This window comes from Gavialis gangeticus, unplaced genomic scaffold (genome assembly GCF_001723915.1).
Source record: "Gavialis gangeticus isolate Ggan-Ray unplaced genomic scaffold, GavGan_comp1, whole genome shotgun sequence".
NCBI classification, from domain to species: Eukaryota; Metazoa; Chordata; order Crocodylia; family Gavialidae; genus Gavialis; species Gavialis gangeticus.
The window spans coordinates 73387468-73412281 of NW_017729024.1; the positions used below are offsets into that span (position 1 = coordinate 73387468).

Genomic DNA, 24814 nt, shown 5'->3' on the forward strand with positions numbered 1-24814 from the left:
TTTTTTTTTCCAGGCTTGCCCTCTGCAGGAGATTCCTACGGTCTGTATATGACATAGCCGTACCCCAAGTAAGGTATGCTATTTGTGGCTGTTGTCCTTAAGGATTGGGCTCTGAAGCCCTTGGAGTGGCAGCAGCTTTGTCTATAGAAGCCAGTGAAGCAGGACAGCTGTGCCTGGACACATCCCAGCACGGCTGATCCTGCTCCAAACACTGTCATATGTTCTGTTATGGCTTTGTTTGTGTAGTAAGACTTTTTTTGTTCTCATTTATTTTCAATCTTTCTAGCCTTAGTTTATAAACATCCAAGAAGTTCAGCAGACTGCCTTAGTATTTTCTTCCTGTGTCTCCTATGATTCTATTGTGTTTCTTGTCCCCACTTTTTAGCTCAGTAACTAGGTCTCCATTTTTAATCACCTCTGGGCTTGTCAGTGGCTTCCTGTTGAATCTACTCTAAAGTCTTCTTCACTAGGTTGGTATGTCAGTGTTTTAAGGTGGTCTTCACTTGATTTGTCAGAGGGACCATATTTCTTCCTGAAAGATGTTTTTCTCACAGAACGCTCCCTCCGTCCTATTTAAGAAAGTGAAAGCTATCCTGTCAACATCTGCAACTGCATTCATCTGTCTTGGATTGAGCCTCTGCCCTTGATCAAGAGAGTCCTTCACTCCTGTTCCTAGGTCCTTGTAATCACTTTTGATCAGTTGGGGATCACACCTTGCAAAATATATTATGAGTATCCCCAGGGATGAGCAACCTGTGGCAGTTGTTAGAGGGCCAGATAATCTGACTCAATCTTCTCTTTGGCTGCTTTTTTTTTTTCTCCCACATCTGCAAGCAGCCATAATGTCTTGGATCCAAGCTCACAGGATTGTGGGGGATTCTGTGAAAAGCCACCCAAACACTTTACTGGAATTTTAATTTTGAAAATTGTAAAATGGGTATGGGTGCATTCTTTTCAAATAAGTTGAAGTTTTAAATTTATAAGAGACAACGGTTAAGAGTGAGAACAATGATGCAATTGTCAGAGGAATAATGAGCTTTGCATAGTATTTTTGAAGAATAAAATTTGTATTTTAAAAAGTTGGAATCTGAAGGATTATTGGTGGGGGGAGGATGACAAGCTGCTCAGATGCTGATTTGTTCTTCGTTATAATGGGGATGTCTCTCCTTGTACACTGGCTTTACGTGATGTGTTAGAGCTCTGTTTGTCAGCAGGTGCCATCCAGAAATGCAAACAAAACAATGAAACCAAAACCAGACTACTTAAGAAAATCAGAACGGCAAAAGTTTTAATAGCTTTACTCAGGCTACTATTTGGTACCACATTTGCAATGTATTAATCAAATAAAAGTAAAAATATCATCTTTATATAGGGCAAGGTCTCTCTTGAGTTGAAATACTTCAAATTACTTTCTGAGGGATAAGCGTTCTGTGCCTATGGTAGAGCTGTCCACTAAAGTACAATATCATGCTTTTTATTTTTTAAGTAGGGGTCTGTATGTCTGCAGTACAGACCTGAAGAAATACCTTCCTTCCATATCTGGGTGATTCTCAACCTGTGTATTTTGCAGTAGATGCTGAATTAAAGATGAACCACTTACCAGCAATCCTGCCCAGGTGATCAGAAAAGTGGTGCTCTTTGAAACACAGCAGTGGAGAATAACTGGAGTACTTTAGCAATCCCGAAGTCCCAGTCAGAATTTTAAGTACAATTGGCTGCAGTACTGCAGAGAAGGACCTGGGGGTTAGTAGACCAGCGGCTGTGAACCAACAGCGCGCTCTTGTTGCAGAAAAAAGCTAACATCATGCTGAGTTATATTAGCAGGAACATCACTTGCAAATCAAGGGAAATGATTCTTCTGGTCTATTCAGTACTGGTGAGACCTCAACAGGAGAACTGTGTCCAGTTTTAAGCCCCACACTTCAAGAAGCATGTAGACAGTTGGAAATGAGTCAAGTGCAGGTCAACGCAAAAATATTATGGGCCTGGGAAACAAGATTTATGAGGAAAGGCTGAAATAACTATTGTTATTTAGTCTGGAGAAGAGAAGACTGATAAGTCTTCAAGTACCTGAAGGATGATTATCAAAGAGGATGAACATGGGCTTTTTTTTCTGTGGCTATAGGGCACAGGACTAGGACAAGCGGCATCAAGCTACAATAAGGGAAATGTAGGTTGGAGTTTAGGAGGAACTTTCTGATAGAGGGTAGTAAAGATACCTAGAAAAATTGTGGAATCAGCATCCCTAGAAATTTTCAAAAGCAGGTTAGACAGACACCTGGCTAGGATGGTTTAGTTGAGGCTGAGCAGGAGGCTGAACTAGATGACCTCATGAGGTTCCTTCCAGCCCTGCTTTCCTGTGATTCCCACAATCCTTCTGCATCTTTAGTATACTCAACATATTTCAGGCTAAAACTTAGTTCTTGCAATACTTATTTCAGATCAAAGTTTTCAAGATTGTAAGCACAGTGGTCAGATTAAAGATACTAATATATACTCAATTTTATTCAAATGACTTATGAATGGTAAGGTTCTCTCTGTTTTTGTGGAGTTATTCATTGTTGCATGATAGTGCATAGGGATATTTAGCTGAAGAAACTAGTGTTGCCACTGAAAGCTGCTTAACTGGAATTGGACTTTGCAAAAGCAGGGAGTATAAATCTAGTTATGGAGCTGAATTGAAAATAAGAGTGACTAAGCATTTTTCATGCTTTGTATATTTTAATGTTTTATTACAAATAGCGGTAGGGCAGATGGGTGAATACCTTTTCCTGTTGAAGTCAGTAGGAGTTTTGCCACAGACTTCATTATTTCAACCAGCTCTGTGTGAACAGAGACTAACTCATTCAGAGTGCCAAAAGGTTTTGTAGATTATGGCCTATTTTGTAAGCTGCATTTTTTGAATGAGTTACCGCCATGCCTTGTCTTCTACCTGATTTCAGACGAACAAGGCTAATCACTTCTCTCTCCTCTCTCGTGTAAACTTTAAGACAGATTTGGAGAGTTTTTGAGCACAGTTTAGAAGCCTGTGATAAGCATCTGATAGAATTTGAGCCTTAATTTCTAGTTTTTGAAGAAGCATTAAAAAAGTTAAAAGAAATCAAAAGAGAAGAGAATGCAATCCCAAATTTATATAATGACCCACATTTATTGATGCAGTATTTCTGCAAATACAGGGAAAAGGAACTTTTCAAAGTTTATTTTTTTGGAACAGTTTATTAGAGCTGTTTACTCTGCAGTTTAGTGACACTGTAAGACATTCAATTCATACTTTGAACTTAAATTATTCATGGCTGCAAAGTTTACTAATTGAGTTCCTACCAATTTATTCCAGGGGAAATTATGGGTTCAAACTATGCAGGTAGAAAGACTGAAGAATAAAACTGAACCACTTGAGTTTTATTTTTTTAAAAGAAATACGTAAAAATTATTAGTAGACAACTATATTATGCTGCATGGAGTAAAAATGTCCATAGGCAAAAGTTTATTTTAAAAATAGAATACTCTGACTTCCTAGAATAGCTTAGCAAGCATTCTAGCTTTTCTTGCAAATGTCAAACTTACATAATTGAATTTTGCCAGCTTCATAATGGTGTTTATGGCATGACATATTGTATGCACAGTCTATCACTATAAACATTAAACAGATTTGTCAACAACTGATGGCAATAGAATTATAATTAGAGCTGGTTATGAAATTCATTATACAGATAAAGAGAAATTGGATGTTTTCCTCCCTGTTAATTGACAAGTAAAACAACTGTGTACCCTGCTTCACTGCATTCTATTGCTAAAAAAAAGCCAATTGCAATACAGATAGAATACTATTAGATGTGTTCTTTCTTAATTATAAGTCCAAAAGCTGTTATTTAAAAGTTGAGAGTGAATAATAATGGTGCAGCTCATTCTTAAATGATTTGTGGTGTTCCATTTAAGGAATAATTGAGGGTAGGGGTGGAAAGCGTCTTGGGTATCTTGGAAGTAAAATAAATATTTTTTTGTTTGTTCCATTTTTAAGGGTGGTGCAATACTAGCAATCATAGCATCACTTCAGTTATGATTTGTAGTCAACATGAATATGTTGAGCTTAGTTTAACTGTTAATTTATTCATTATGGTGCATACATATGTACAAGGGTGAGTGCAGTGGTGCAGTTGTATCCACCTTTTTGGACCACTCTGTGGGAGTAGCAGCTAGGGACAATGTTAAGTCTGCAGAGCAGGTAAGAACCCATTCCACTTGGCACCTCCTCCTTTTTTCCTCCTTGCTCAGAGGCATTTTCCCTCCTTTCTCCTCCCATTCCGCTCCTCTCCTGCCCACTGCTATTGCTGACTTGAAGGTGGGCGGTAGCCAGAGCTACTTCTGCCCATTCCAGCCAGTCCGCGGGTTCAGCTGGCAGGGTCAGCAGCAGTGACAAAAGGATTCCTCCTCCCCTGCCCAGTTTCCCTGGGTGTTCCCTGCCAGCCTGGGAGTAGGAACCCAACCCATGTTGCTATGGCCTCCAGGTGAACTGGGATCCTTTCTGCTCTCTACAGCCTCAGCTGTTGTGGGGCAAGAGAAGCTGGGACAACGGTGGTAGCCTGCGGGTCTTCCTGTGCTCAAAGCAGTAAATAGAGAGGGCAAGGTAGGGAATGAAATGGGAGGGGAGAGTCATGCCACTGAGCAGAGTGGAAGGGAATGGGTGCCCAAAGCAGAGTGGTGGGAATCCTTATCTGATAAAGGGACTTAAAGTCCCCAGCTGCTGCTGCTCCTCTGGGGTGGTCAGCCTGCCCCAGTGGCTGGGATGGGTGAAGCTGGGGGTGGGGCATACCACCAGTCCTGCAGCACTAGTTGCTGCTTCTGCACACCCCCTCCCCACTTGGATCTGTCTATGGAGATGTATACATGCATAGATGAAGCACTTTTCCCATAAGCATAACTTAGTAAGCATACTATATGCTACTGTTCTCTGTCTTCTTCCTGGAAAAGAATGTAATGGGGTACTGTAGTTATTATTTTATATAAATGCATACAGTGCTTTACAGATGGTGTCAAAACATCTTATAATACAAACTGAAAAGGCAATAGAAAGAATATTTCAAATTATTATCTTTGGGAAAAAGTAGGGAAAAGAGCAAGGTAGGAGGGTTAAGAGGTGGTAGCTTTTTTCCAAAGTAAAGGGCAGTTTAACTGAATATACAAGATGTGGTGGGAAAAGGGAGATAAATAATGTTTTTTTTAATTTTGTTTTAGAGGTTTCAGGGCAGTGTAGGAAGGCGAGAAGTAGAAGGACATGAGAACAATTATGTGTAAAGAGGGATAATATTTTGTAGGACTCAAAAGATGGATGGGAAGCAAAGAAGTCATATACGGGTTCAAAGAGGACTGTACAATTTAGTTAAGGAATGTGTGTGCACTGCTTTTTGCAGTACAATGATGGAACTAGCTAAAATAATTTTGAATGGGCTAGCTTGGCTACTTGCCATGATAGCCTAGCGCTCAGTGCAGACCACTTTAACCACAATGAGCTAGTTTCTTGCCTCCAGCACTTGAGCTCACTTAAACATGCGTATACCATACTGTATCATGCAGGATAGGCACAGCCTTAGATTTTTATTTTGGGGGATAGGTAAATTGTGTGCACTTAACTATCTTTGCAGATGAGATGTCAACTTTTAGATTCTAATTGTCTCCAAATGCCATATTAATCAGGCTCATATTATGTTTGCTGTCTAATAATTTTCCTTTTAATTGTTTTTCTTTGTGCCTCATTTTAATTGCTGGCCATAAGCTTTGGAAATTAAGTTATTTTAAAGTTTTCTTTCTTGTTTGCTTTCATAGGTAATTAGAAAGTGGTGTTGTATACTGTTAAAATAAATATTTATTTTAGCTTTCTTGCGGGGTCAAGGAATAAACCTTTTTAATATAGAGCAGTCAAGATTAATTTGCAAGATGATTTAATTTAGGCTGATTTTTTTTCTTTATCCAAATGAAAATTATTGATTAAAATATAAATGAAAATATTGTGAGTGCAGTAGTTCTGTGTGTGCAATGTTTTGGAAGAAATTTAAGTTGGTTCTGACTTGTAGGATCTTCAAAATTCAGTCTACACTTTTCTAAGAAATGTACATTGAGTATCAAACTGAAAAGCATATTGGTTTTATGTTTCCGGTAATAGAATACAGTTATTCTCTGGGTGAAGTAGAAATGTTGTTGCTTCAAGCAAACATAACATCAAAGGATTGTGCCCCTGAGAAAAGTCCTATAGAGATCTTCAGTTAAGAATGTCGACTCTGCAAAGTAGGAATTGACCCAGTGTAGCAGGGAAAATTAAATCTTTTGGGGTTTAGTATGTTAGTGGATCTTGACTTCAAGGTGGATTTACTAGTATAGGTGTATAAGATGAGAAGTTTTGATTAATGAAGCTCTTGAGATGTGTATGTTTTTGTTTGGTGCACAAAAATACCAAGATATTCCCTGCTAGTTTTTCTTTTTGTGTGTTAAAGTACAGGACATTTACTATTTGAATTTACAGGGCTAGATTTTTAGAAAAGCAAGTACTCAGATTAGACATGCTGATTAGTTAATGTGTGTATGTATTTGTGCATCTAAATTTGGCATGCAGAAATGGTAGTATAGGAGACCCTTGCCATTCATGGGGGATATATTCTCGTATCCCCCGCGAATAGTGAAATCTGCAAATAAGGCACTGCATTAATGAACACCATCTGCATTCATGAATGCAGTGTCCCCGGCAGCTGCGGGGGGTGGGTGGCATGGCTGCTGTGGTGGTGGCGGGAGCACAGCAGCAGCAGAGCTCCTTTAAGTGTATTTAAGATGTGGGTTTGGCATTCATGCACATTTAAAACCACGAATCCTGAACCCTGGACTTGAAAATATTCAGCCACGGAGTACTATGCAAAATGATGTTGAAAATGATTGTATGAATGTTGAGCTCTGTAGATCATGCTGTCTCTTGCTATCATTCTGGAGCTGGGGTACATGGTTCCAAAGTGAAAAAATTTTCTTGAAACAAGTTGGCAACAGCGTTTACCTACAAGTTTTGTTCAGTCATAAGATAACTTTTTTTTTTACATGTATTATACTAACAATGACCATTAAGCTTTAACTAATAAAATAGTTTTCAGAAAAATGAGACAGTTGCTACTTCACAGCAATAGAAATCCAAACTTTTTTCTACTGTATCATTTTTATACTTTCTGTTATGGCTTTAGTGGTTAAGGTCCATTGAAGAAGGAAAGATTATTTTTTTTAAAATCTGAATGCTGACAGTGTGGTTTGGTTGGTACAACGTTGAAAATAACAAAGGAGTCACACATGTCAAACAGTGGCTAGCCTGAGAAGGTTACAGTCCAAGACTCTGCTTTTGCGATCAGCTCTGTACAGGTGGACTTTTCTGCCTTTCTAAAGCATGATCAGAGTCTAAAAGATGAGTAAGGTACTGGAATATGATATAAATAAATAAGATAATAAGGTACAGGATATAGCCTAACCTAGTTAACCGTTAAAAAATAGTATATTAAGAGTCTACAAAAAGTGGGCCTTAAAGGGACATTTCAGTAAATTGTTCAGGGTTGTGAATCTGAATTTCCAGTTGCATAATCTTCAGCTGGACTTCATAGCATAAAGGAGTGGGTCAATCTGCAATATCAAAAGAAAATTCCATGGAGTAAAAGTATTTTGAGAAACAGTGAGTACTGTATTTTCACACACATAGCCCACACACTGATATAATGCGCACCGATGTATAAGCTGTGGAAAATTGTATTTTCATAAAATAGTCCGTGTATAGACTGCACCCATGTGTTCCCCACACCTGATAGTGTGGGCTCTGCTGGGCACGGGAGCTGGAGCTAATTGCTGTAGGGGAGGGGAGGAATGAGGAGCTGTGAGCCCCACTCCACACTGCCGCCAGCCGCGCTCAAGCACAGGCTCTGCTGGGCACGGCTGCTGGAGCTGGAGCCAGCTAAAAGTGGTGCAGGGGAGGGGAGGGATGAGGAGCTGTGGGGGTAGGGGGGAGGCAGCCCCGCTCCCTACTGCCTTCGCCATCCATGCTCAATCCTGCCGGGGCTTGCCGCCACCATGACATCAGCCCACAGCCGGGGACGGGCTATGGTGTGCTAAAGACTCTGCATAGCCTGTACCCTTGTATACCCTGCACCCATCTGTCAAGTTTGTAAAAACGTGTATAGCCCACAGACTATATGCGCGAAAATATGGTAATTTATATTATAGTAAGAAACAGAAGCAGACAAAATACTGTATGTTTTGTGGCGGGTGCAGAGATCCCACCTCAGGAAAACAGCTGGGTATTCGTATCCCACTGCTATTTCCACCACGTGAGGCAGGCCAGTAGGGGGTGCTCCTGCATTGAGCCGCCCACCTCCCTGTGCCCGACCACCTTCCAGGCTCCGAATGCCTCCCTAGGGGCGCCTTATGTCCGGCCGACCCCTCTCCCGGAGCACGCTCGCTAGTCCAGGGGTAATGTGCCGCCACCACCCCGAGAGTGGACTGTCTCGGCCCTGTATCCTTGGGGAAACACAGGCCTAATAGTCCTATGGGTACTTGACCCAATACAGGCACTTGGGGCACTTCCCGAAGTCCGGGGGCAAAAAGTGAAGTCTCCCTTAGTCCGCAGACCTAAGGGGTCTCTTAGGCATAATTTAGACCCGCCCCTCAATAAGTCTCCCGCACCAGTCAAAAAGGAGAACTTTATTGATTACGAAGGGTAGGGTAAATTAGGGTACAGGATTGAGCAATATCTTAGAAATCCTAAAGAGCAAACAGTCTGGCTGTGGTAGCCTTTTGATAACGCATCTAAATTACTGCCAGCTAGATATCTATCAGATCTTGAGTAGCTTACTCACACACTTCTTCCAGAGGCTGATGAGATTCTTTCTAGTGTCCGGCTGTTCCTTGTTCATGAGTTTTTGGGGGAGAGGGCTCTTTCCGAAGTTTATGCTCCTCTGAGCATAATTGAATGGTCACAGCACAGAGATTTAAATCACAGTGTCACAGGGCAGAGATTTTTGGGGAGAAACCAAGGTTGCTTTCTGCCACATGTTTATTTTGGGAGGCATCTTTGTCTATGTTTGTGATATAACTTCTAATTATTATGCTTTCTTCACACCAGTGAGAAGACAGCCGTTGCTAAGCTTTCACACACTTTTTGTAAATATATGTAAATATAGTTCTTCTTAAAGGTATATTCATTACAAACCTTGCTGAACACATTGGGAGTTGTTACCAGAGTTTAGTCTTGAGTAATGACTGTAAATTTTGGTTCAATATATAAGACCTGTGTATTCTCAGATTATCTATGGCAAATTGTTGAAAAAGACATTAGGGTCCAAAAAGAGGTGAACTTGATGTAGAAGTAGTATTCATTTCTGGTATCATTGAAAAATATTCAAGCACAAGAATCTTGTAAATCCCCATAAACTCATTCCCTTTTTCTTTTCCTTAGGAAAGGAGACTGATAAAGCCAAAGACCGTTATGATAAAGCTAACATGAAACTGCACACATTGCATAATCAGTATGTACTGGCACTGAAAGGAGCACAGTTATATCAGCACCAATATTACGACACTACTCTCCCTCGGCTACTTGATTCACTACAGAAGATGCAAGAAGAAATGATTAAAGCATTGTAAGATCTATCTTTTCTTGTGCTATTAATTTATCCTGTTTTTTAACAGTTTTTTATTTCATGCTCCAGGTAATACTGAGTTGAACATTATTAGAAACAAATGTAGTAGGGTTACAATGTTGTTGTGGCTGTGATGGTCCAGGAAGTGTATGAGAGGAAAGGATTTTTTGTGATATCTTTTATTGTACCAGTGTATAATTAGGAGAGGTGTTGGACAAGCTTTTTGGATTTCAAGGGTGTCTTTACATGTGCTCTGGGGTGTGGAGGAGGGAGGGGTGCTTATAGTCAGAGTGGCTGTCAGGAGCTGCTCTGATTTAAGCACTCACAGTGTCTTGTGCATTCAGTATTCCGTGCTTCAAAATGGTGGTGGGAGTGTTTTAACTCAAGCTCATTTGCTACCATTTTGAAGTTTGGGGATGCTGAATATATGAGACACCAAGGCTGCTGGAGAATGCTAATTAGCATGATCCAACAGACTTGATTAACCAGGTCTGCTCTGACATCTGCTAATTAGCATGTGTGGAAAAAAACTTCATCCCAGCCCTATCTTTTTGGATTGTTTGTTTTCCCCTTCTCTCTCTCTCTACCCATGTGCCTATCAGCCTGGTTGCTAGGCAACCACCTGGTTGCCTAGGGGATCCCCTATGGAGGGGAGGATTTCCTCTCCCTATGGTCAGGCTATTGTTAAACTTCCCACCTTTGACCTGGGATAGCAGCTCTAAGGCAGTGGTCTCTCAAGGTGAGGTCTGACCTTACTCAAACTCACTGGTCAGCATCAGTGATGCTCAGAAAATACCTGATGTTGGTTGGGTCCAGGTGGTGAGATCAGAAAGCTTATAAATAGGGTCCCTCCATCTTGGGGGTCAGAGAGACACCTTCTGGTTACTGAATCAAGCTGTGTACCTTCAGAATCTTCTGGATGCTGCTGTGAGTAATTTATTTGAATTGTAGCCAGCAACTTAGACTTAAGTGTTCTAGACACGTACTGAAAGGGCCAACAAGTCCCTTATACTGTTTTGCTTAAGGCTGTTTTCTTTCAAAATTCCTTTTGGTTTCTATTCTTTCCCTATGCCCTCCCTCTCCAATCAGTAAAGCTATCTATCATAGCAAGCCTGGCAGTAAATGTTTGAGAGGGACTGGGCAAGCCTTTTTGCTCCCTTTGCTGGGCTGACTAAGGGAGGCTACTTTCTGTGCTTCAGGCTAAAGGAAGCACCCCAAGATCTCATGGTGGGTTAAGTACTCTTAAGACCTACAAGGCCTGTGTACCCCAGGAGGCACAGAGCCTGGATAAAGACCAGACCTCGGGTGGTGGCACCAGTTACCCCAGGCTTGTGGGTGTGCTGCAGGAAGGGGGTTGGCCAGATGTAGATGCCCCAGGGGAGGCACTTGAGGCTTAGTTTTTGGTTGGGCGCAGTGAGGCAGGTGGCTTGGTGGAGGAGTGCCCCTTACTGTCCTGCCACAGATGTCTTTCCTCAGACTGCTTTCCCAATTATACAGTTGGTTCAATAAAAGTTATTAAAAAATCGTTGCTGGAGGTTGGATCTGGCCTGTGGGCCTGGGTTTGTGCACCCCTAATTTGAGGTGCTTGGTCTATGTCCATCCCCACTCCTAAGGTGTTTTCTGTATATTCCCTATCCAGCAAAGCACTGGTTACAGGTAGTAGCTAGTGCTCTTAGTTTTTGTCAGAGACACAAACCTCCTCTTTGCCTGTCTGTTCCCAGACCTCAGAGACCTGGGATTCAGCATACCTTCACTCCAAACACACCTTGCCATCATTGTTGCCTGCCTTAACATGCTCCATTTTCTGTGGAGGAACTTGGAGTGAACATACTTAGTGAGGACCTTCCCTGATCCCTTGTCCCCCAAGTCTGTAGTGACCACAAGTAGGACCTGGGACTAGGATCTGTGTTCCCCTGGAGTTCTTGGACTTATTGTTTCTGAAGTCCTGGAACTACTCTGTCTATCTCCAGCTCCAATTCTCTCTTTTGCTGGCAATCTTCATACTCTACCTTTTTTTGCAGTCCCTCCAGCTGTAGTTCACTTTCCCTTAAGATCAGTCTCTATTGCTCCAGCTCAGTGTTGTGGGAATGCATTATGATGAAGGCTGACTGCTCTAACTGTTGTGGTCACCAACAGTATTGTCCTTCCATGCTTGCAGGCTGAGCTGCCATCCTAGCACCAGCTCTCTAGCCAGTCTGGGGTCCTGTGCTCAACTGTTCATTACAACCAGTTTGATTACCTGGCCTTTCTTTGCCCTTTTCATGGTTACACCTCCTTTTGTGGAATAGTTCTTGCAGCCCTCCTTTTAACTGCTTGTATGCTGAAACCTTAGCCATAGCTTCAGGTAGTTCAAGTAGACACTGTGATTTCTGCTACTGATGCCACCTGTCTATGATCTATGACGTGAGGTCAGAAAGTGGGGAGGGGGAGGTGTAAAAAGTATGCTACTACTGGAGTTTGTGTGTCTGTATCCTTTACTTCTCTCTTTAGTTTGACAGGACTCCAGGTTGGTTTTTAACTGTCACTGTACCTGCTTCTTTTCTCAGACCTAAAGAAGAAAGTTTCACATTCATAAGCTTATCCAAGTCCATCCCAAATGCAGTTAGTCCAATAAAGGATATTTTTGTCGTTGACAAATCCTTGCCTCATGTAATTCCGGGGCCATCATGGCTGCAACATCACTACAGTGCTACCAAAACAAGGACTAAAGTATTGTTTTGTTAAGTTCAGGGTCAAAATTCTTATGAAGTTGACTGTTTGTATATATTATAGAACACCAAACATTAGGAATATTTACACAAAAGATTAAAATTTAAGTAATTTCCTGCTTCTTTAAATGCTTTCTTTTAGTTTGTAAATTAAGGTGTTTTCCGAATATTCATGAAAGTCCATTGTGTTGTATATGTGGATCTTTTTCTCTTTAGAAAAGGAATCCTTGATGAATACAGTCAAATCACCAGTCTTGTAACAGAAGAAATAGTGAATGTCCATAAAGAGATTCAGACTTCCGTTGAACAGATTGACCCAAACACAGAGTACAGTGGCTTCATAGAAACTCACAGGTATATATTTTTTCACTTTCATCCATTTTTCTCTGACAAGAGAAAACCATATTCTATATTGCCTCTTCACACTGCAGAAATGATGTTTCATTTTCTTTCAGTTGGTTTTCCTAAAGTTGCTCCTTGCCTGTCATGATTTTAGTATAGTTTATAAGATTGTCTGAGTTGTGCGTCCCCACACATTTAAACTGTGCAAGGACTTGTTTTATAGGTAAAGGAGTCTGACACTAAGTTACCAGTTTAAAAAAAAAGATATTACAGCTAATATCTGTTAAAAATATCCAACTAGACACAACTTTTGGAGGTAGAAATGTCAGAGAAATTTACCACAAAAAATGGTGTGCATCTGAGAGTGAAATTTAGAGTAGAGATCAGTAGTACTTGGGCTAGTTTTAAACTAGTCATCTTGAGTACAAGTAGTGATCGAAACTATGGCAGCACAGCTCTGCCAAGTAATTTACCTTTCTCCTTTGGCAGTGTGTATTTTATAGCTAGGGACCTACCTAAATTATGGCGGATGTTCACAGTGCAGTGGCACCTTTAATTTCTGTTCACTGCATGTCCTCCCCACTGCTGAGTGGCTGAAAGACCCAAGCTGCAGCATTAATTGCCTCTTGGCCACTCAGTGGCTGGGGGTGGGGGTGCATGGTGAAAAGAGCATAATTAAAGGCACTGCTGTGCTTCAGACTTCCACCAGGATTTAGGTAGGCCCCTAGTTATAGCTACTTCTTTGTGACTGAAGTGTAGGCATGCCCACTGTTGCCTATATCCTGTGCTCTTTCAAGCCAGCTTTGTCTTAAGAATGAATTTTAGTTGCCTGTGATTGAGCAGTCTCCTGTTTCAGTTAAATAGTCTCACTAAGCTAGTTGGGTCCAATTATTTATATCTGGTCTTGCAACCAAATCGCTTGGTGTGAACTGATACACCCAGATGAATACACTTTGAAAGTCTTGGTTAGATAGTGACCTTAATACAGGAAGTTGTCTTAGTTTTTGTTTTCTAGTATGCTTTTTAAGACTGCACTCTTGCAGTCTTAAAAATGTATGAACACTCCTTTATTGTAGCCTTATAAGGGCTTTTATAGCTCTACAGAAGTAACTTGTGTCAAAGGACTAAGTGTGCTTAAATGCTTTTTCTCTATTTACATGACCATTTAAAAAAATGAAACTTATTTAGCCTGTGAGTGATATTAATAGCCAATGTATATGCCATAAATATATATCTTAGTTATTTTGGTTACTTAATAGGTCACCAGAGGTTGTAGAACAAGAAATAGAATTTGATACCTCTTTACTGGAAGAAAATGAAAATCTTCAAGCCAATGAGATTATGTGGAATAATCTAACAGCAGAAAGTTTGCAAGCCATGTAAGTACTTAAAAACATCTTTTTGGATTGCTGTGATTGAGTTCACATACTCAGCTCATCACACAATACCATGTCATCAGTTTCTCACATTTTATAAGGCCTAATTTAAAAAATTAGACTTTAGCTTTACTTCAGAACTCTTACATACTGGTATTTTTTTATTGTTCCTTTTTTTTCTGGCACAGGCTCATGACCCTTAAAAATTGCGGTGTGGGGCTAATTTTATGGTATCCGCACAGTCCGCGAAATTGTGATTTTTCTCAGGGCCCTACAAATTTGTTATAGTCAACCATCAACTCAGAAGAATCAAAAAGAAGAATAAAAATGGAAAAATAAAGTGTCCAGTCACTGGAGATTAGGAGAAAAATAGTTCTTAATTACAAATGTTAGGAGATATATTGTATTCTGTTTTTTCTGTTTTGCTTAGACATGAAAGCTTCCAGCATGCAGTTTGTAAGAGAACCATGTATTGCATAATGTACTTAACACAAAGCTTGAGATTTAGCAAAAGGAACAGCAAAATAAACTATTTAGAAGTCTTTCTTCATCATTAAGTCCCTATGTGCTTGTGCTTCCTTCATTTGTTTAATGCAGTTCATCAACTTATTTAAATTAAAATTTGAAGGAAGTGATAAGTCATTGAAAAGATAGAGTAATTATTTCTTATATTTTTAATTATTCTTGATGAGCTTTTTGCTGTCATACTACAAAGAAAGAGGCAACCTTTTAGATGCTAAAATACGACTATTGCATCCCAAAATAGCATAAAATCTAGTTTGGACTGTTATTTGACATAAAAGTAACAGATGATAACATTACAGGGAAAGGAGGGGATGAACAGTAAAAAATAATAAAAATCCCTTTATGGATTATGCTATATATAACACAGAACCATTAATAGTTCAGAATCTGATTACTTTGGAGAGACTGAGTTCTAGAGTAAGATAATACATGTAGGGGAGCAAAGCAAAGTCAAAAGTGGGAAGCGAGAATTGCAACTGTTTTTTGAAAAAGGATTAGAAGTGGGAAAGGTAGATTCTAGCTGCACAGGAATGGGCTTTTTATCAGAAAGAAGAAAAATGAGTGGCTTGTTAGAAAAGAACTTATGGGAGAGTCGATGTTTTTCTTGATCCTGTTACGTTATTGCAGTGTAAATGATTAATACCTAATTGCTTTTTGAGAAAGATGTTTCTTAATTTGGTATTTCAGAATTCAAACCAGGAATTTAGAATCACAGACCTAATTGTTATGAGACTGCATTATGAATACTTTCATAGTAACAAACGATTGGTTCGTTAAATACTGTTATGAAGATTAAATAGTCTCTCAAACTCATAGAAAGTGTATTTAGGTAATGGACTCTGAACCTGGAATCTCTGGGACCTCAATTTCCATTAGAAACATTAAGTGTGAATTACATTATTGAGTAAAAAAGTAAGGAATATTTTAAAGACTATGGTTTAATACTCGAGGCCTTTTTCAGTTCTGATTTTATATATAGGTGATACCTAACAGAGAGCAATTCAGTCACATGAATGATCACTTTTTTTTTACCTATGGAAACTAAATGTTCATCTTTTGTTGGGATTGTGCATTAGACTGTGCCTTTTTGTGGGTGTAGGGGGAGCCCCATCTTGGGTTTCCCCTGCCTTGGCAAGAACCAGGCTTCTCTTGCTGGGTTCTCTCTTCACTGAGGGGGCTTCCAGCCATGGGGGACATGTATAGCCAGGACCAGGAGTCCTGGAATTGGGAGTTGTGGGAAGGTGGCTGCACCTCTCTGGATCTGAAGGAAAAGAACATGTTGTTGGATTTCTCCTGACTGAAGACTTTATATAAGATCCCAGGAAGAGATCTATATCTGTTGTGATAGAGCGGAATTATACTGAATGGGGGAGTCATCTGCTTGGCTTGATCTCATATAAGGCTTTGCAGACTGAGAATGAAAGTATGGTTTTGACCTATATTCTGCAAACAGCCAATGAAGAGAGAAATACACTCTGTTAATGCATTTTCTCACCATGTGTTAGTGAGGAACTGGCTCTTTGTGCTCTGGGAAAACATGAATACATTTACAAGGTGAGAGGTGTCTTATTTAGATGTAGGAAAATATACCAATTAAGCCTGGACATTATGTATATACTAGCCAAATACCTGTCACTGACGGGGTGGAGGAGCGGGGGCTGGCATGGAGTGCCACTACCTAAAGCCCCATGCTGCCGCTGTTTTGTCTCTTGCAGGGAGCACTGCTGGCCTTGGCTCCCCCACCCCCATCTGGTCCTCATCGTGGCTTTGGAATCATGGTGGCGCTCTCCTACGCTTGGACCACTTTGATTTTCTGTTTCCGTCAGCCAATCAAAGTGTGAATAAAGTATTACAGATGGATGGACAGACAGACTTAGGCTTTTATAATATTAGGCTATTATTGCAGAAGTCTTCATACAATATAACAAGTTCAGTTTTCTTGCCAGTTATAGCTGGAAAAAGATACCTTTCACAGCTGTACTTATTTGCATGTAATAAGCAGCTTTGATATATGTGAATAGTAGTACTCAGGGTTGTCTTAACATTATGGCCTACAGGATGGATCTGGCCCACAGAACCATGTGTAATCTAGAAATTGCCCAGGGCTGGAGCAATTAAGACTGCTGCTGTCTGTCTATCTGCTAAATTTCCAGATCTCTAGGGAGCTCTACAGGCCAGATCTAGAGTGAGGAACTGAATCATTTAGCCTGCTGGCCTGCCTACTGAGCTGGAAATGTGATGGTGAGACAAGTGGCAGCTGTTGCAGCTCTGAGAACAGCACCATCAAATTCCAGCTCTGCAGGCCAGATGAACTGGCATTGCATGCCACATTCAGGCCATGGACTGGCCCCGTCCTGTGGATTGGTCCTGCGGTACTCATCTGGCCTGAAGAACTAGATGATTTGGACCACTGGTCTTGAGACTCTCCAGGTTGTGCTGTAGAGGCACTGAATTTTTCTGTTTTCTTCACCATTTTTACAGACACCTTTCTAATGTTTAGTTTCAACTCTTCAATCAGTTACTGATTTCACCAAAGCCATTGGATAGCTGAGCAATAGTGCCTTTTGTCTTTGATGTGATGGTGACAGGCAGTTGTGTGGCACTTTTATGGCTTGCTGATGTTTTACTCTGACCTGTTTCATGGTTTAGCCAAGTAGTTACATGTGTATATTACTGAACAACATGGGGAGAGAGGATAGATTTGTACGGGACACCAAAATTGGAGAGCTCTGTAGATACAGCCTAAGTGAGTTGGTGTTTGCTGGTGTATAACTGAAGTTACCTTGGCATAATCCTGCTTAATTCTTGAGGTCTGATAGCAAAATTCCATGATCAGCAGTTGCCAGTGCTGGTTGAAGTCCAATAATATAAATATGTCACTCATGCCTGGTGAAAAGATCCATCAACAATGACATTGCCTGAAGCCTGAGAAGAGTTAGACATTGGCATTGTTTAGAACAGGGGTAGGCAATGATTTCAGCTGGAGGCCCACTTAACAGGTTTTGGTGAGCTGTCAAGGTAGCCCCACCCCTTGACAGTTGCCATGCCTGCTGGCTGCCATCTTGGGTCTGGAAGTCCTGCCCTTGACCCCTGACATTTGCCATAGGAAGTCCCTCCTCTTGCTCCCACAAGTGCTTCTTTTGGGAAGTTGGGTTTGGCCTCTTGGAACCAGAAAAAAACAAATAAATTATATACTTGATCTGAGTCTTCATATATTTTAATTTTATTTCAAAAAATATTTTTGTCTTGATTTGTGTATGTTTGCATCATGTAGATAGAAGTGATTGCATTATAGCACAAAAATAGTCTTACTAATGTATATTGTGTTGGGGTATGGGGTTTGGAGGGGCTGTGGGTGTGGGGGAGGGTGTGGGTGTGTGGGGTTTGCAGAGGGGTTGGGGTGTGTGGATGTGGCGTGGTAGAGGTGTAGGGTGTTTGTGGGGAGTATGTGGGTATGGGGTTTGTGGGGGACTGGGTATGTGGGGGACTTGTGGGGTGTGTTGAAGGGGAGGATATGGGGGTGTATGGGTGTGTGTATGTATAGAGGGCTGTGCGTGTGGGGGCCAGTCCTACAAACATGCTCTCCCATTGTGCACAGCCCCTGCAGCCAGTGGTAGTGGCAGGCAGAACTGCCAGGTGGTGCAGAGTCCTGGTGAGCCTCAGGACTCCATGTGGCTGGGCCAGCAGCTCCATCGCGTGGGGCTCATGCCTGGGCTTTGTGCCACTGTGGGGAGCCCTGCTCAATGAAACTGGTAGTATCGGTCATGGAGCTGGGCCAGGGCGGCAGACAAATGGGTGGAGCCGGCTTGGTTCCATAGTGTGGAGCTCCCTGCCATTCCCCATGACCTGTACCTAGCAGTGAGTTGGGCTGGGCTGCCTGCTCCATCACACATGGATCCCTCCACAAGGCCTTCCTCACTGAAGTCCTGACTGCATATCTTATCATTTTCTTGTTTGTCTTACTAGCATCTTATGATCCATTATGAATCTTAGCCTTACTATCTTTTCTTTCATCTTCTCTTGAAAATATTTCTGTGACGGTTTCCTTTTTCCTTCTGCTTGGAAAAGTACTGAAATCCATTTGTTATAAGTTGATTTAAATCACTAATTATAATCAAAGTGATTCAAATAACTGTTTTTAATTATTATTTAAATTAGCAGGTAGGAAACTTTGATTAAATAATCGATTTTTAATCTTGTTTTACATTTGTACTTAATTTATTTTTTTAAAGAAAGGTTCATTCTCATTGGTTGGTATAACTGTTAAAATGTGCAGATTTGCATTGTTTTGCTAATCAGAAGCATGTGCTACATTGACCTCCAAATATTTTAAATAGTTCTATATCTTATTAGTATATTCAGATTCTAATTTTTATTTATTATGTTGGGAAATGATGCATTTCTTATATACTAGAAAATTTGTATCTTTGAATTTTTGTCAAGCTGGATTTAGGAGAAAATTGAGATTCAATCAAGAATACACCAAAGTAGCAAATTAAAAGTATTTTTTTAAGAGTTAAATAAAACTGCTCTAAATGTGATGAATATGTGAAATATTCTAAACATGGGCTACTTTTAAAACTCTTTTCTTAGAAGGAAAAAAAAAGGGACAGGGGGTAGGAGTAGGGATTAATATTAATCATCATGTGAATTGCCCAAGTGTTTCTGATCACTATGTGTTAGATTTGCAAAAGTATTTTAGCATTTAGATCCAGATGGATACTAAATAAGATTTTTAAGATAAAATCATATGGGTAGATGGTTTTTTTTAAATTTGTGGAGTTAGATGCTTAATCTGCTTTTGAAATTCCTGTTAAAATCATTTTTAGTACAATCTGTTTCATTTCATGCCATGAAGAAACCGGGGAACATTGTGTACCCATTTCCCTTCCTCTTTCCATATACTCCTTGTCTGTCTCAACAATTTGAAATACATTAGAAGTGTGGTATGACATATATGAAGTAAAATAAAGGTAGCTTGAAATTGCATCCTCATTTTATTGTATGCTCATATATTTTTCACTACTTTCCTCATATTTCTGAAATATCTGGCATATCCAGTGATAGAATATTTCTGTTTATACAAAAATAGTTTTTTCAATAAATCCAAATAATATGGTAGTATGTTAATCTTTTCTTGGATCATGCACGTTTTCAGAAGGTTAATCTAAAAAAAATCCCACCTTGTAGGATAACTTTGTGGATTGTACTTGGCATGCATATTAGCAAAGTGAAAAGTACAATATATTTGGCAATGACATGACATTTCTGCAAGGGCTGTTTGACATACCTTTGACTGAGAGGCCACATGCTACGTACTGTGCAGTGTTGCAATCTGTCAGATTGTGTTTGTGATTTTCATTTTCTGGTGTTTTGACAAATGCTTTCTTGGAATTGTTAAATAATATGAAACATAGTAAGTGGAAAATGTTTATTTTACATAAGGGAAATGTTTACAAACTGAATTGCAATATAATTCTTGAAGAGTCTCATCAGTTTATATGAGTTCTCCAAAATTTATAGCCATTTACACAGTAAAAGCTCTGAGGGCCCTTTTACATTTGTAGGTACATCTGTGATGGGGTATAATGTGCAATCCACACAATCATACCTCCTGCCATTGTTGTGTGCACAGGGCATACAGTGTGAATTAAAAGCAAGCAGGAAACTTATCAAGAGATAAGGCACAACACCATATTTATTGGAACATAAAACATAAAAAGAATAAAGAACAGTAAGGTTATTTGCTTCGCTCATTCCCATGCATATTCATTCATTCATACAAAGAAACAAGCACACACACACAGATAGTTAGTCTTGCAAAGGTTAAGGTATTACCAAGTTCTAAAGTTGCTCAGGTCAGTCTGGTGGCTGGCCAGACTGACCACGAGAGATGGAGTCAGATTTTGTTGGACGTGCCCAAAACTCCTTCTTGCAGGTGGAAAAGACCCAAAGCCTTGTCTTTGTGTTCATTCTTTATAGTGATTGCTGTCCATACAAGCCTATGGATTCTGCTGAGTCAGACGGGAAGGTCATCCTCCTTGTCCTGTTGGCAGGCTGGGTTTGGTAGGACATGATTTTCTAGCTTTGTGGTCTGCATTCTCCAGGGGAGTCGTTGCTTGCAGTCTTAAGCCATCAGGGCTTGATCTAGTATTTGGTAATCCTTAACTGCTGACTAGATGTCGCTGCAGCCTTTAACCATTAAACCACAGAAAGCTATTTTCACCTGCTGCAAGAGGACTGCTTTCCTTTACGATGTCACATACATACATCATTCACTCTTTTGTTACCTCTTTCCACATACTCCAGACATGCCACAAACCTTGCATAAGCATTTTCCATATACTAAATTTAAGTTCTAAAATCATGAGACTAATAGGTCAAATATATTTATGCTAAGCAATAGGAAATTTAAAATAGATGGTTAATTCCAGAACACTAATAATGACTGATTAAATTATTATAAAAAAAATCATAACAAGATTAACTTTATCTTAATGGTTAAATATTTCATTATATAAAAAGAAAACTAACAATATAAGCAATCAAAGCAATTATAGTCACTACAATACTACACCATACCTTTTGCACCCCTGGGACAGGGAGGTGCAGCTGCTGTGATCTCTCAGCCCTCAAAGGTTTCACAAATTTCCAGGGCCGGGAGACAGCAGCAGCCATGATCTCCCAGCCTCAGGGGCTCTGCACACCGTTGGGGCTGGAAGATCATAGTTGTCTGGTGCTTGCCAGGACCCAGCTGGGTCCTGGTACTGGGAGACATGCTGCTGGGACCCTGACTCCACAGCTGCTGAAGCTGAGAGTCCCCTTGGTTGCAGAACTTGCAGCCCCAGCTGGCCATGGTGCACCCCTGTGGCTGGGATCCCCATCAGCTGACAGGGCTCTCAGCTGCAAGGTAATTTACATGTGTAAATTAAAGCTTGATATCCACAAGCTATAAAGTAGTACACATTTTTGGTGTCTTAACTTCATAGCTGGTTGGAGAATTTATCATGTGATAAGTACTTTGCACATATAGCTTGCCTTAAGGTAATTGCTGAATTTATTGGTTAAATGAGTGATACCTGTAATGTGTAGAGGGGTGTGAAATTGATTTAGCTATTGTATAGCTAAAACATGATCTGTCAATCTGAGTAGTAGCTTGAGTTGCTAAACAGGGCAAATAGTCAGCGGAAGTTCTGAGGTAACAGAATATTTTGAACTAGTATATGGACAACTTTTCATGCTTGGATTTCTGTATCAAAGAATGTGATCACTATTAAAATGATGACAGATGGCAAAAAGTAAATGTTCTCTATGGGCAAGTTTAATCCATCCATTGGCTTATGGTTGCCAAGGAGGGTTGTGAATTACATAGCCTTGTTATCTGGCATGAGTGGGGAATGGGGGGTGCTGGGTATCTAAATATTCCGGTTACCTGAGGGTGGTGGTTTTTGGCTGGACACAGAGTGGGGGATGGTGGTGGAAGGAGAGTTGATGGGGGTGACACGGAATGGTGGCAGTGCAGGGTGGACGTTTTGGCCGGATGTGAAGTGGTGGTAGCACAGGGTGGTGGGTGGCAGTGGCAGCTGCTGCATGCAAGCTTTCCCCCCAATCCCCTGTGTCCAGCTGGCTGGAAATTCCGGTTAATACACTATAGCACCACAAATGAAAGGGACGTGGGGGTAATAATAGACCACAGTATGAATATAAGATGGCACTGTGATGCTGTAGCCAGTAGGGCAAATAATACTCTGGCATGTATCAATTGATGCATCTCCAGCAAAGCCAAGGAGGTGATTCTTCTGCTCTGCTTAGCACTAGTGAGACTGCAGCTGGAGTACTGCATCCAGTTCTGGGCACCAGACTTCAACTATGACATGGACAAGCTTGAGAGAGCCCAAAGAACAGCCACTCGTATGATTGGTTTTAAACAGCAAGCCATATGAGGAAAGGCTGAGTGATCTGGGACTCTCAGATTCTTCAGTCTGAGGAAAAGAAGGCTGAGAGGGGATCTGGTAGCAGCTTACCACAACACTATGGAGTACATCCAGGGCTCGGTGAGCAGCTGTTTACCAGGGCACCCGAGGGGAAAATCAAGAGTAATGGCCACAAACTCCTGAAAGATTGATTTAGGCTCAACATTAGGAAAAACTTCTTCACAGTCAGGGTGCCCAGATTGTGGAATAAGCTCCCTCCAGAGGTGGTGCAATCACCTAACCTGGCAATCTTGAAGAGGAGACTAGACAGTCACCTTGCTGGGGTGACCTGACCCCAGTTATCTTTCCTGCTTGGTGCAGGGGGCTGGACCTAATGATCTTCCAAGGTCCCTTCTGGCATTACAATCTATGAATCTATTCCGGCTAGTAGAATGCCGGATAACAGGACTTTTACTGTACTAGTTTTTGAAATTTTATCTATGAATTGCAGATGTAAGTTTTTTAAATGCCACGTAGATGCATACATTTTCCTGAATAAGACTAAAAAATTCTTGCACCCAACTCTTTTTACACTATATTATACCATAAGATTGAATAAGTAACACGATCACATTTCTGGAGTTTTACCTCAGTGCTCCAAGCTTTTATTTGCTTGTCATAAGCAAAAAAACTTACAGTTCGTGCTCAGTACCATCTGTTGTTAACAACAGCAGCCACACGCTTATCTTGACTAAGATTTCTCTGTGCCCTTCCACTACTCTTCAATCATACCCTCAATCCTGGCTAATTTGACTGCCAGCAGTAGGTGATTGCAGTTATGTCTACTAGTATTAAGTGATCACACAGCTTTTTATGGTAATTTATTAATAAGATCTTAGTCAAGCAAAGGTTGGACAAGGTTCAAACCAGCATGTTTAAAGAGAAAACCCAAACAGACCCAGGAAAAAATCTTTTTTTAATGGTGTTTCCTCCCCTCCCCCCCATTATATTAAAGGTTTAAGGGCTGCTGTTAGCATAGTGTATGAAGAGAACTACTTTGAAATTACAGTGTTCAGGTTCCAACTTCTGATTTTTATTTTTTTAGAAAACTGATTATGGCTAATGAGCATATGCAAACTTGAACCAAAGCAGAGACCTGATTTGTATACCCCATCATAAATAACCTTATGTCTATTCAGGTTCAATTATTTTAAGTTGTGATGAAAATTCCTAAGGTATGAGATAAGTGTCAGAGGTCATTTTTAAAAGTCTTAAACTTCAAAAATATTCCTTTCTGTGGATAATTCACATTAAGATGTTTAACATTTTAATGTAATTAGGCTTGTTGTATGCAATTAAAGAACAGGGTGGATGCATTGGTTAGTTTATAATTCATCAATAGGAAAGTCTGCAGAAAGATCAATATGTTGTATTAATTATATGTGTAGGTAATTGCATTTTGGGGCTTGATTCTTCACCGCTGAAGTCAGTGAAAATGTAGCTGGATCATGACTTCATGAGCCTGAATTCATGAAAGTTAGATCATATCCTAGCAGATTACAAAACATTACATTTGAATCCCAATGAACCAAACGGATGTAAGTTTTTATATTTAGTTATTTCAGAATAGGGAGGAAGTGGAAAATGAACATAAATTCCCCAAATCAGTAACCTTAGCAAAAACAATTAAATGTATTTTCGAGTTCAAGGAAAATGACAGTCCTATATATGCATTATTGGGCGAAGTGTAATTGAACATTTACCCCCACTTACAAAATAAATGACGTAGAAAATTATCTCAGTTCCACTTTTTCAAATAGTTTATATTTATGAATTTATAAGGGAAAGTAAATTGTAGAATAAAAGATAACGGTGCATTACCAGTACAATGCAACACAGAGGCAGACTGGTATCTGCAGGGAATAGTTAGCATAGGTTAACACAGTAGTTCTTTAAAAATATAATACGAGGATAAAATATTGTCATTAGAGGATTTTTGTATGCATACAAAGAGCAAGTAATAAACTGCCATAGAAGAATAAAACTGCTTAATGAGCTAGTAAAAGTCAGAAGGGAAACGTCAATCGAACCATTCCCAGGTGAGCTAAAATAATCTTCCAAAAAGCTGTTTTATACAATTTTGATCTATATTTATTAATATATGATGCTGTGTGATGTCAGTGATCCAGAAGAATATCAAAGATGTTTTGTGTGGGCGTTAATTTGTAAGCCCAGCATGAGGTAGAATGTTTCATAGATTTCTAATATTTCCATGTTAATTTTAAAGATGAAGAATTAGA

The 24814-nt window shown here is 40.1% G+C and overlaps 1 protein-coding gene across 3 annotated transcripts in view; it reads left to right on the forward strand.

The window, feature by feature from the left end:
* The window catches only part of FER (FER tyrosine kinase), a 437414-nt gene that overhangs the window by 107949 nt on the left and 304651 nt on the right, over positions 1-24814 (forward strand). For 2 of the 3 annotated variants that reach the window (XM_019517242.1, XM_019517244.1), the window contains exons 6-8: positions 9467-9650; positions 12575-12712; positions 13960-14079. In XM_019517242.1, the coding sequence (XP_019372787.1) occupies positions 9467-9650; positions 12575-12712; positions 13960-14079 (442 nt within the window). Of the gene's footprint in view, positions 1-9466; positions 9651-12574; positions 12713-13959; positions 14080-14264; positions 14386-24814 lie in introns of those variants that run through there. The other variant, XM_019517243.1, reaches the window with a different exon arrangement.